The 13593-nt window shown below is 35.0% G+C and overlaps 1 protein-coding gene across 4 annotated transcripts in view; it reads left to right on the top strand.

Moving 5' to 3' along the window:
• Positions 1-13593, top strand: part of LOC132704780 (follicle-stimulating hormone receptor) — a 147869-nt gene that overhangs the window by 117982 nt on the left and 16294 nt on the right. For 3 of the 4 annotated variants that reach the window (XM_060675021.1, XM_060675020.1, XM_060675024.1), the window contains one exon: positions 9281-9352. In XM_060675021.1, the coding sequence (XP_060531004.1) occupies positions 9281-9352 (72 nt within the window). Of the gene's footprint in view, positions 1-8995; positions 9159-9280; positions 9353-13593 lie in introns of those variants that run through there. The other variant, XM_060675022.1, reaches the window with a different exon arrangement.

Below are 13593 nucleotides of genomic sequence, written 5' to 3'. Positions count from 1 at the left end.
GTCCAACGAACACAGGGATACGATCTGTTGATCTGTTGATCGATTTCTAAGATTTATAATGTTTTACTTCCCTTACAGGGAGGTATTTAATTCTTTTCATTTTCTATGTGAGCTTATTACGTAATACCCATTTGAATGAACTACGTAATTAACTGAACAACAATTAATTAATGAACAAATGATTACTTATTATAAGTAAAACAATTAGAACTTAATCTTATTGATGATAACACCTGATAAACATATTCTAGTTTATTTTTGCTTAAATGGATTTTTCCTGTTCCTCTTGTATATATGAATGAGCCATCATTTACCTACCAGTCTAGAAACCTACATTCTCCGAAAAATCCTCTTAAAAAATTCAGTCAATAAAAATGCACTCGGTTTTGGTAAACTTCAAGGGACTTTCTACTCTAATAGTCTAAGAGCCAATGGGCGGCTACCTGCATCCATTTGACCAGACCTGCGTTTTTGTACATTGAGGCCCCTACATGATACATGATGTGGGGACTAAGCCCAAAGCGGTGGACCCAGGTACTGCGCTGGTGAGACAGGTATTGATTTTTGGCGAATTTTAAATATATTTGACCACGGCTGCCGTTTTGAAATCTTAAAATACAGTGTGTCCAAGATAAGGATGCACAGCATGGGGATCTCGAAAACTATAAGAGATACAGTGTCGGTTAAATTAGACAAAAGTTGCGCATTTTGATACCGAACAAGATCCCGTTTTACAAATTTGAAAATTCCAAGCCGTTCCGGAAATATCCGAGAAAAACCGAAATATTGCGATTTCGTTTTTATTATTTTTTAAAGCTATTTGAAAAGATATGAAAAAACGGAAAACACTTTTCCATTGGCACTTTTTAATCTCTCCAAATTGACGTTAACAAATTTTCATTACAGCGTTTCGATTCCATGGAACCACCATCAACTTTGATTTTTCTTATGGGACTGAAAAAAAGTACACACAGTATTAGGTTGTGCTTTTCATTGCGAATTCAACGATGTACGATACAATACGGTTACTTATGTTTTTATCCAGAAAAATGGCTTTTTAATACATTTCAAGTATTTTATTGTAGTAGGCCATGAGATCCGAACGATGAAAGGCAAAAGAAAATGGTTGACAAGTTCGAGTTAATGTGTTTATTTATTTACTAACTCTAACTGTTCATTTAACATAACAACTAAATCCAACAAGTTAATGAAAAACAAATTCTATAACAAATGTTCGAATAAATGACCTCCATTTTCTAGGCATAAGTACGCCCGTCTCACGGTAGACTCCAAAACACGACTTAACATTTCAGGAGTAATTTTATTAAACGCTGCTCGTACTGATTGACGTAATTGTTCCTCGTTGTCAAAACATTCTTTGAATACCTCATTTTTTATGTAGCCCCATAAGAAAAAGTCCAAGGGAGTTAAGTCCGGGGACCTTGGAGGCCAAGGTGTTTCACTTTAAGTCCCAATGTATTTTCCATCAAACCGTTCAGTTAAATATTGGCGAACTTCTCTGGAGTTATGGGCTGGGGCACCATCTTGTTGGAAACAGCAGCCTTGCACAGCGCCTAGCGGTAAATCATTTAAGGCATCTTCTAAATCGTGCCTCAAGATGTCAAGGTACCGCCTGGAAGTTAAGGAATTATTATAGAAAATAGGGCCTATAATCTTGCTACCAAAAATCCCACACCAAATATTAAACCCAAAGCGAACTTGATGTCTGGATAGTCTATTAACACGTGGATTTTGTTGCGACCAATAGTGTGTATTGCGCCTGTTATAAATACCGTTATTGGTCACTATACTTTCATCAGACCAAATCACTTTATATGGAAAATTAAAACTCTCATCACACATCCTGGTATACCACTCACAAAAATGTCTACGTCGTTCGTCGTCACCCGGTTTTAATCCTTGACATATTCTGAATTTGTAAGGCTTAAATTCATTTTTCCTTAAAATAAACTGAGCTGTAGATTTAGCTACCCCATTCTGGTCTTCAATTTCTCTGGTAGAAGTTTGTGGATTTTCGATAACAGATTGTAGAACAATGTATTGGTTTTCTTCATTGGAAGGTTTTTGTCGGGATAATGCAGGCTTCTTAAATGATCCATATTCTTTCAGATTAAATAACAAACGCCGAAAAATACTCTTGTCAGGTTGTCTCCGCTCTGGGTATTTGTTAGAATACATACGCTCGGCTTCCACACAATTTCTTTGGCATCAGATGTAGCAAGACAGCATATCACATTTTTCTTCGTTTGTAAAATTACCTCCCTCCATTGTAGAACAAAATAAATTAGAAAAAGACAACAACAATAAAAATACAAAAACAATAACTAAAGGAATAAACTTATGATCGACTGATAACAAAGACAAATAACATTAATGTGTCATTGAAATTGACTGGATGTCATTTTGTCATGGCCTACTCCATTTAAATGCTGAAATGTATTAAAAATCCATTTTTCTGGATAAAAACATAAGTAACCGTATTGTATCGTACATCGTTGAATTCGCAATGAAAAGCACAACCTAATACTGTGTGTACTTTTTTTCCGTCCCATAAGAAAAATCAAAGTTGATGGTGGTTCCATGGAATCGAAACGCTGTAATGAAAATTTGTTAACGTCAATTTGGAGAGATTAAAAAGTGCCAATGGAAAAGTGTTTTCCGTTTTTTCATATCATTTCAAATAGCTTTAAAAAATAATAAAAACGAAATCGCAATATTTCGGTTTTTCTCGGATATTTCCGGAACGGCTTGGAATTTTCAAATTTGTAAAACGGGATCTTGTTCGGTATCAAAATGCGCAACTTTTGTCTAATTTAACCGACACTGTATCTCTTATAGTTTCCGAGATCCCCATGCTGTGCATCCTTATCTTGGACACACTATATATTATTATAAAAAAATAAAATTTTGAAAGTATTTGACCAGATCTGCCATTGAGATATACTATTCGTTATAGTCTTAAAAGCCTATATTAATAACGGCAGACGTTTTTATTGAGTACACTCCTCACTAGATAACAAAATCTTTACTATTACCCGGTCAGATGTATATGTATTACGATCGCTGTTTTACATAAATTTAACTCACTTTTTTTTTCACGATAAGTATAGAAATTAATACTTTTTTTGTACTTTATATACTTAACTTTATAAGATTGATGAAAAATGAAGTAGATATATTACGAAATAATCTGAAATCTTGGGGTATAATGCAAGTAACAAAAAACAATTCAATTCTGTATTTCAATTTTTTTTAATTTATTTAAGACAAAAGTCGTAGTCATGTTTGTCGTAGGTTAACTCTTCTTCATAATCCATTGAATCGGACTCTGTAAAAATAAACCGTAAGTTGTAAAATATAAATAATTAGTAAATTGATCCGAATATATTTCATAAAGAATTAATTTTTATCAACTTACCAGGTACATTAATAATTAAGTCGCTAATAAAAGATGGAAGTTGATATCTCCATCGAACCATTTAAAGACAAATGTGTTATCCTGCTCAAGCCAACCATACTCCAATGGGTCCAAGGTTGAAGGTTGCTTTTTGTAAGCGTTTTTCCAAATAGTTGAAATGTAATGCGCTCTCAGAAGTTGTTGGGAGAGTTCATTCTTACATTTTAGTATTGAGGTTGCGTCAAAATTGTGTCTTTTTTACTAAAATTTTCGTTCACATCCGAAGCTTTGTAACTACTCACGATACTACAGAGGGTCCTTTCTCCAACAACTGATCTAATTCAGCGCCAATATCTTTTTCTGCGACTTCATCTGTCTCAGAACCGTTTACGTCTTTTACAAGATTATCAAGTACTATTGTATCATCAGTTATTGAACTATCAACTAATGTTGATGGTTGCTCAATTGCAGACGACGACCTAGTGGATTTTTTGAGCATTTTCAAAACTGTCTGACATAACGTTAACCGCATGCTAATGGTCTGCCATTATTATTTTTCGATAATAACAACAATATATTTTAATAGTTCAAAACGGCAGCAGTGGTCAAATATATTTGCGCAGTACCTGGGTCCACCGCTTTGGACTTAGTAGGTCCCCGCATAATGTATAGTAGGTATAGGGGCCTCAATGTACAAAAACCCAGGACTAGTCAAATACGTGCAGGTAGCCGCCCACTGGCTCTTAGACTATAATACTTGTTGTTGTATACTTTGGTCTTAGTGGTTAGTGCTGCTATTAGGGTGAGGTGGGAATCGGTGCATTTTAAAACGCGGAAGTGTGCGATCGGCAAAAAAGGGGATCCATCACGCCAGCGGAGCAGAAAGATGTTCCAGAAAGGTCGATAACAACCGCGGGATGATAGACGACCATTTTATTCAGGGGTTATGATATATGTTTGACAAAGGGAACCCCCGAATTTGCTTGCTAACAGTAATAACGGGCTAATATTCTCATTTATCAGACGCAGGTCCCGGATATATATATACGACAGTCAGACGAAGAAGAGAGTCAAGTTTTCGCCTGACCCATTTTAGAATTACGGGAACTCATTCGCCAACTCGTTTTTTTCCAAAAAATTGAATGGCACGCTTCAGCAAGTTGATGAAATTGATATGGAAAAATTGCCAGAAGTTAGCTATTATGACGTATAAAAAACATTTGACCGAACATTGTGTAAGATAATAAAAATAAAAACACGGAAGATGCGGTATTGTACGCCCAAAAGAATGTCGTAATTAAAAACTCTTCCTTAAACCCGTTTAAACCGCAACAACCGTTTGTTTGCAAAAATACAATACACACGGGCCGATATTCTAAATATAACATCAGATACTCAACGCACAATGATACACTACCTCTTCTTCTTCTCTTCTCGTTTAGTGTCATGCCTTGCACATGAGCGACGAAGACTATGGTCTCTATCAAAACCTCCGCGGTCTGCACGTCCATGACGATGTTCTCCGCGTTCAGTTTGACTTTGATACCGGTGACCCACTTGAGCAGGGACCTCAAGCCACTGGACAAGATTTGTTGGCCGACGGCTTCTTCGAGCTGCAATCGCCTTCTGCCTTATCTTCTGCCACAGCTCGTTGATCGCATGACAGTAGGGTGACCCCAGAGACTGTCTCCTCCCAAATCTCCAAGTTGTCGAGGCAACGCTTTAACCCCTTCTTGCACAGCTTGTTGTTTAGCGTCTGCCAATCGAGCTGGATTTGGCGGAGGCGTAGGGGAAAGTCGCCTATGTTGGCATACTTTATTGAACACAAAGCAGCATAATATTTCAACTGATTTTCTGAATTTATAGACTTTTCATGTTTAATTTTTTTCTTGCGGTGTGCTATCCTAGGCCTTCCTGTCACCTATGAAGGCACATGGTACGCAACCTGCTACGCAGTGATAATTTACATAACTAGATAATACAAGATAGATTAAAAAGTATTAACTAAGATGATATAATTTTTATGAACAAAAATCGCAGATGAAGCGCTTTTCCTTTCTATCCACCCCAGCACACTCTCAGTGGCACCATGCGTTGCATTTTTGGCATCGGATCCATATTTCGTTACTAAGAGACCGTGAGGAAAGTTGGTTACAATATAAACAGCCTATGTCATATTCTTCGCCGTCTTCCATATTAGCAGTATTGCAGAATTCTTCTTGGTCATCTTCTTCTCCTACAATTTTCTTCTCCACTTTCTTTGCCAAAATTTTTCTTGATTTTTCATCTTCATCTTTTAACTTGAAAATATCAGGTGTTATATTTAATACTTCAGTTTTGCCTCTTTTGCGCTGGCATGGTTATATCTATAACTTTAGTTTTTGTGAAGTTTGAGCTAATCTTTCTTCAGGCTGTTGATCCAAAGGCTTATCTGTGGTTAGTGATCCAATCCTCAAAAATGTCGGAATTAAATGAACATAATCCCGTTTTACTGGAGTAACACATTTTACAAATACATTTTTCAAAAGATCGGGCATCTGAAAATCTGTTACCAGGATTTTGTCTAAGCCATCTTTGAATTTCTTGGTCATAGCATGTTTGTAATGGTCCAAAAAGTTCAACCTATAACGCAATGCTTGCAATGACCAGGAAAGCAAAACAATACAATTCCAATTTGCAGGAGCATTTTATTTTCTAGAGAAGCTATGGTTGGTGTAGTGGGCAAAATGTTGAAGCCACTTTATGCAAAAATTCCCCTATCCAGAAAACCTTGTTTCCGTTTCTAAAATATGATTCTTTAACATATTTTCCTTTTCACGTGGTAATAATATATTACAGCCTCCCAAATCATCCTTTGAATTGTCATGTCTTCTAAATCTTCTCCGCATTTTTGTCTCTTTTGCATTCTCTTCTATTATAAAACAAAATTAAAAACAAATCGAACATGTAAATGTTTGAAAATTAAATCAAATAGATCGATTAGCACAATTACAAACTTAAAGCCACATGCATAAATCCGATACCCGTATTACCATGTAAAAAAGTATGTCGCGTTTGTACGTAATACATGACTACTAAACGATATGTAATATTTTCTATATTGGGACTTACCGAAAAATGATTTAAATGATTATTCGAAGATAAACTATTCTGGCAGTTATTTCCTTTAACAGACATGTCAATGTATAAAATTAATTTGTTGAATGAGTACGTTCAAAAACATTTTCAAAATCTTTGCGACTTCCGGCTAAGCTTTTCAAAAGCTTTTTCAAATCCACATTTCCATGCCGTAGCGCTTATGTCATATTTGTTATCCGACAACTTGTTCCCTTCCCTTTGACTTAACAAACACACATATCAATTGATATTCTTCCTCTTAAATACAAAAAATAATAGAGTAGTTTTACAAAGGAATTCCGTTCCAAAACATGAGGTATCGAAAGGTTCGTCAAATAAACCCCTACATACCATATTACATATCTTGGATTTTTTCATTTAAATATATCATACAGCCATATAACTTTCTGCCAAACCATCAATTTTACAGAAGCATTTGTGCGAAGGATAAAAATAGGGACCAAAAATTCGTACCACCGAACCTATTGATCTTTTCTGTAATTTACTTTGTTCCTTTTTTTTTACTTCACGTCTGGTGCGATTTGCCAATGATTTGGTCAGTGCGCCTACCTGCATCGATTTGTTTGTAGGTTCTCAATGGCGTACAAAGAATTAAATACAAAAACTTTTAAAAAAAATTGGTCTACTTACGGTGTCCCAAAATATGTCTTCAATTCAAGTCTAAAGAATTCTAAAATCATTTTCAGATAAAATGTGTTTTTATAGCATTAGACGTGTTCAGGACAATTACAAATATTTATTGTTATGAAAAATTATTTTTTTTACTTTTTTTGCTTTTACAAGCAAATTAATAATATTTGAATATCGATTAGACTTAAACAAAAGACTTAAACAAAACATTGAGGGTGTATTCAATATCACCTCATACATCACCAACGTTGTAGTGTATGGTACATTGATTTATCGTCTACTTATAAATTGTACGAAATTGTAATTCACTCAAAGTCCCAACTATTCACGAAATATTGGAACGACATATGTACGCAGATATGCACATGTAACGAAGATATTCGCCGTTCAAGAAATCGCAGTTATATATGGCCCGATAAACGCATATAATTGGTACAATTAATGTAAATAATGTGACCGAAAACAAGTTTACTAATTAAACCCCACGTAGCGTAATTCAGCGTATTTCATATTGAATCATAGCTTAATTACAATTACGTTGACGTTGAATCAAATAAATTCAATTATTGACGCTCAAAACGTTTGTTCTCGAGGGATTTCTTTAAACAGACTAACAGAACCTATTTTATTTAACACTACATTCTTCAGACCGCGACCGTACAGAAGCGACGAAATTTTTGGGAAGAAGAAATGTCGCTCACAAAAATGGTAGATACCATCCAAAACATTACCGGGTACTTTACTATACAACATGGTAAAATTCAGGGTGTTTCATTGATATACGTCACGTTTTTCCTCATTTTAACTGCTTCAGATATTTTTTGGGAATTTGGTAGGGGCCCACAACGCATGCATGCATTCAATAGTTTTCTTCTGGTGAAAATTATGACTATCGAAAAAGATGATACGTCGCCGATTTTTCAAAAATTACGTTTTTAAAATTATTTATTTTTTAGTAATTAGTAGATTTATTTTTTAGTAAAACTATTCTCTTGACTTTGCGCCGTCCGATGAAGAGTTTTCAGCTCGGTTTCCAGGGAAAAATAAAAACAAATAAACAATAAAAATTTTATTTTATAATTTGTATTAAATTAAAATTAAATAACCGCAATTTACTATTACTATACAACAATAAATGTTTTCCTTAATTCAAATTTAATAGGGATTTCATTTAGTTTTTAGTCGTACCTAGATTTTTTTTTTGTTATTTTGGATTACTATGTGTCAGTTTCAAGTAGCGTGGATCCATTTCGCTGAGTGAAAAACGATGGTTGTCTTCAACTTCATACAGCCCATTTAAAATATATTCAATTATTTTTTGCGTTAAGCAGCCCCCCCCCCCCCCTTTTTAAAGTTATGAGCGTCTTCGTCGAAAAACAAAAAGTCAAGACGTAATTTTTACCAAGAAATAAATCGCAATTTTAAAAATACAATTTATTTTTGGAATAGAGAATGGTATAGAAGAAATATTGAGTAAGTGTCAATAAACATGACAAAAGTCGTTTTTTTCATATTTCCAACAGCCCCAAGACACAAAAATAACAATATTGCAGACCTACATTGATATTAATATCAATTTAGTCCTCGTGTAGACTAAAAATTGTTATTTTTTCAAATTTCGGCTCGTGCATATATGTGACGTCAGAGAATTGAGGCTCATCGTCGCTTCTGTCTTGTATGTATTCTGCGACGTCGTTCTAAACGCTTATTATAATAAGTAAAGTAATAAATAAGTAATAGTATTCGCTTCTTAACGGACCTCGCATGCGTGTCTGTAACGGGGTAGAATATGTGCCGTCCTTCGGCGGCTTTGCATATAGGACGTTCGGCTAACACCGACAGCGGTTAACGATCTGCCCGTGACAGATTAATTTCTTAACCTACATGTGCAACGACAACAAAACGCCGATAATGACGTGTATAGGGGCGGGCGGGTAGTAAAATAAACACCCTTCATCAGCTGTTTGCGTAGGTAAACTAATTATGCATGGGTATAGTTAGAACATAGACATTGAAATTGTTGTTGTCGCCATGATGGATGGGTTCGGAACTAAAACTAACAATTCCGACATTAACCGCGTGTTTACTTTGCAGGAACATCGGTAACAACTTGATCCCTAGTTTGAATGTCGACTCGTTTCCGCCGATGGAAAATCTTCTGGTTTTGTAAGTAATTTAAAGGTTTCGTTAAAATTATATGCTAAAATTGTTTCGGGAAATTGTATTAAAGGTTGGATAACGAAGGCTACAATAATCATAATTCTATTTCGTATGTAACAAGAAATATTTTACGCACGCAAGTAAAATTTTAATTGCGCATGTGCAATATAATAAAACAAGTAATATTTAAAACTATTTATGCCGATTGCAAACTCAAAATTTAAAAAAAAATGTATTTGAGAGGAACTGATTTTTAATATCTTGAGATCAGATTATTTAGAATTTAATGCCATAATAAATAATTCACCCCATTTCTGCTTGAATTTAATTGTTCAATGATTTGGTCGTACGTCATCTTGGGGTCTTCTATTATATGAATACACCTCGCTATAATTTCATAATGCAAATATTAAACGAAAAAAAACGATATTTCTAAAATAATTTATTTTCTGATTCAGTAATAAAGTGATTTCTTAGTTAAAAAAACAAAAACTTCACTTAGAATTTTTGAGTGAAATCTTCGTATTTTTGCCAGAAACTATTTCTCAATACATTTTAGCAACCAGGTGTAAGGCTTGTTCTATTTGAGTCCAATGTCTATCTGTTGCGTCACTATCCCACTCACAATTAAAGCATGGAAATTTTCTATAATCCTGTCCTGGGAGCACGCACAGCACTTTAAGGTCATCACAAAGCATCCACTGATGTTCTTGGTAGTTTATTTCAAAACAGTCAAAAACAGTCCTACATTTTCATGGGTTTGCTTAAGAGTCAATAAACAGGTGCCACTTCTTTTATATACTCAAGCAAGTCAGGAATATTGTTGCAGTACACTAGTGATCTTGAGTAAAATATCGAGATAACTCTTTCGCAATCCCGGTAAAAGCTTGGTGTGACGCCTGGTTCCAATAAAGGCTTGGTCACGACGTCTCTAATTAAATCATTTAATTCGCTCTGGTTAAACACTCCGGGCTCTCTGAAATCTGGTGTAAAATCTGAATCGTCTGGGTCGGACTTAGATTTCTCCCATTCTGACGATATGACGTTTTCTAATTCTTTTGGAGCGCTAGGTATCGGTACATCTGGTCCATGAGGAACTGGTCGAATAGCAGAGTCAAGACTGGGATACACAATTTCTTATTTTTTCTGTTGAATCATCACTGTGATTCCTAGGCTATGATTCCTAGGCTATATATATATATGTATATATATATATATATATATATATATATATATATATATATATATATATATATATATATATATATATATATATATATATATATATATATATATATATATATATATATATATATATATATATATATATATATATATATATATATATATATTCGCGCTCCGAAAACACTTCGAACACTCGCTCGGAGCGCGAGCATTGAAGATGCCAAGTGAGATTTTGGCGAAACGGGGACATCGCAACTACGATCGGGCGAAATTAACAACGCGACAATTCAGGGGGCGGAGCCACCTCCCCCCACGCACAAGCAGCACCGTTACCATCTCCGGCGCAGAGTATAAATACCACACGCACCGCCGATAACCTCCCAGTGTTCGAAGTGTTTTCGGAGCGCGAGCATTGAAGATGCCAAGTGAGATTTTGGCGAAACGTCTGCAGGATTCCAGTCGGAGTTCAACGAGCGAACGGATGATATCCCGGAATATAGTGTCATCATATATATATATATATATATATATATATATATATATATATATATATATATATATATATATATATATATATATATATATATATATATATATATATATATATATATATATATATATATATATATATATATATATATATATATATATATATATATATATATATATATATATATATATATATATTCGTAGACTGTCTACGTCCAACATCGGAGATGGAAGGACCTCTGAAGAAGCTCGCCACTCGTGCTAGCGAAACGTTAGGAAGTAATTCCAATCGACGACGGCCTTTAAACCCGAATGAAGATAATAGCTTATCAACGGGCCGCGAAAGCCTTAACCAATTTATTTACCGAACGTGTTGCATACTTTTTCTACGGCCGTTAGCTTTTGGGTACATTTTCGCTAAACAACAAACAAAATGGACAAACGTCAAAATTCAAGTCGTGGGAAATATCTGCGAAAACATCCGATTGATCCCCAAACTCATGCGGTAAAATCCCTGAAATGTCCGAAGCGGCTCGGATCCGTTAGAAACGAAACTGACGTGGTAAAGTGATGATTCCCACACGCTAGTAATTAGGTATTTTACAGACGGGAGTAGAAAAATATAATTAATACACGTAAAAGTGGACAAAAGGAGCGAAGTCTACTACTCACATTCAATCACAAAACTGTCTTTAAATACGCCCATACGGGCTAGACTAATTGACAATTATATTTCAATACTAAAGTTTCTTTTAAAAAAAGTGCAAAAAATGGATAGGCTTCAAATGCTCTATAACATATATTGCCATTGTAACTTGCCAAAAGGTTTAATGGTCTATTTTATTGGTTTTATAAGTCCCTGTCGTTGACTGTTTACCAACCCATCCTTATATATTTACTGCTTGTGGCACCGAAAGATGCCCGAAAAAATAATTATAATTATATTAATACAATAAAATTGCCACGTTTGTTAAGAAAAATTTATGTTTCAAAAACCAATATCGGCCGAAACGGAAACTGCACGGTCATATTTTACCCACGGTTGGCTAGGAACTCGACAGGTTAACTAGCGAAATAAAATTAATTTTGTAATATATTTCCTTAATTTTAGAGGGTAAATTACGCCGGCGGTTTCCGCTGTAATAAATTGCTCCGGAAAAAAAACTCAATCGCCTGAGAGTCGCCAATCGTGGCAGTTTCATTTGCAACGCTGGATTTGCACTAGGGGAGCTAGAACCACAAAATACCACACAATCAGTTGTCTATATCTGGATGTGCAATTCTCGTTTATTTGTCTAATAGCTGAGTTTAATATTGATTGTTTCGTGATTTGTTACATACGTAGATTTACCAAAAGACTGAAAACGCGAACTTTTATTTAGAGATATGAAAAGTTCCATATTTGGAACACTTGTTTTGAATATTAAATACCGCCTTAGTGTTTCGATGATTCATTCTAATAAACTATATGAATTATTAATAAGTGGAAACAGTATACAATACTGTACAATCCTGAGTTCAAAATATTAATAACTAGGCCAAATCACATAGATAAAATATGTTTAATCACCAAATTAAATAGTGTTTTGATTAAATTTGAAAAAAGTATTGTTGTCCATTAACTTTATAACTATCTGACATAACTTTGACGTAATTGGCTAAATAAACATACCAGAGTCATACGACAGGATGAGTGGCTGGTTCACGCTACCCAAATTCTATGTAACCGGCGGATCTACCATTTTAATATAATTATTTGATTCTTCTATATTTCACATGAAAGTAATATACTCCAACTTATTCAAACCAAAGATGCGTTCAGCATTTAAAAAGAACCCATTGGGTTAGATACTATAAAACAGCAATTTTAATATGTTTGTGGGTTTAATCTTAATATTTTGAGCTCCGGATTCTGCAGTGAAGGCCACTGTTTGTGTTTTTGTATTGAATTTTGCCAACGATTGGGGAAAGATATTTCTTTGCATTATCAAAAACAATTTTTTTCATGGCACTCGAGATGAAATATTTTGCGGCCCCCGCGGTGAAGGGATCTTTGGGTTAAACTCGTTTTTAAGATTGGTAAATTCAAACCCGAGTTATGGCAACGCCGTCGAGGCAATAAAACAAATCGGGAAAATCCTTTTCAATTTTTCGATGGGGGAGAACCGGGCGAGTCGAGAATTTATATGAACACACGAAAAAGTAATCTGACGCGCGTAACCAAACGGAACACGCAGCCAGTACGTATTTTATGGAGGGGATTAGAGACAGGGAATTTTCCTCGCGCTCTGGGCCGAGATTTTTGATTAATTTCGATGTTTGTCGCAGCCTGTCGCGTTTGCGAAATTTACGGCCAACAAGATTCACAGCTTCGTGCGTTGCGGAAATGCTATACAGGGTGATTTACGATGGATGGCAAGTTACAGATTGATCGTGAACGAGACTCAGCACCCTTCTAAAATATTTTCGACCAGCCTCTTCTTCAAAAAAGTAGCATCCACTGTGATGCTTTAAATAGGTCACCTTGTATATTGTTAACTATTTTCGGGAAATCAATTAGTTGTAGAGAGCTC

Source organism: Cylas formicarius, unplaced genomic scaffold (genome assembly GCF_029955315.1).
Source record: "Cylas formicarius isolate icCylForm1 unplaced genomic scaffold, icCylForm1.1 PGA_scaffold_7__23_contigs__length_41026272, whole genome shotgun sequence".
In the NCBI taxonomy this organism is placed as follows: domain Eukaryota; kingdom Metazoa; phylum Arthropoda; class Insecta; order Coleoptera; family Brentidae; genus Cylas; species Cylas formicarius.
The sequence above is the reverse complement of the archived record's forward strand: the minus strand, read 5'-3'. Positions and strand labels throughout refer to the sequence as shown.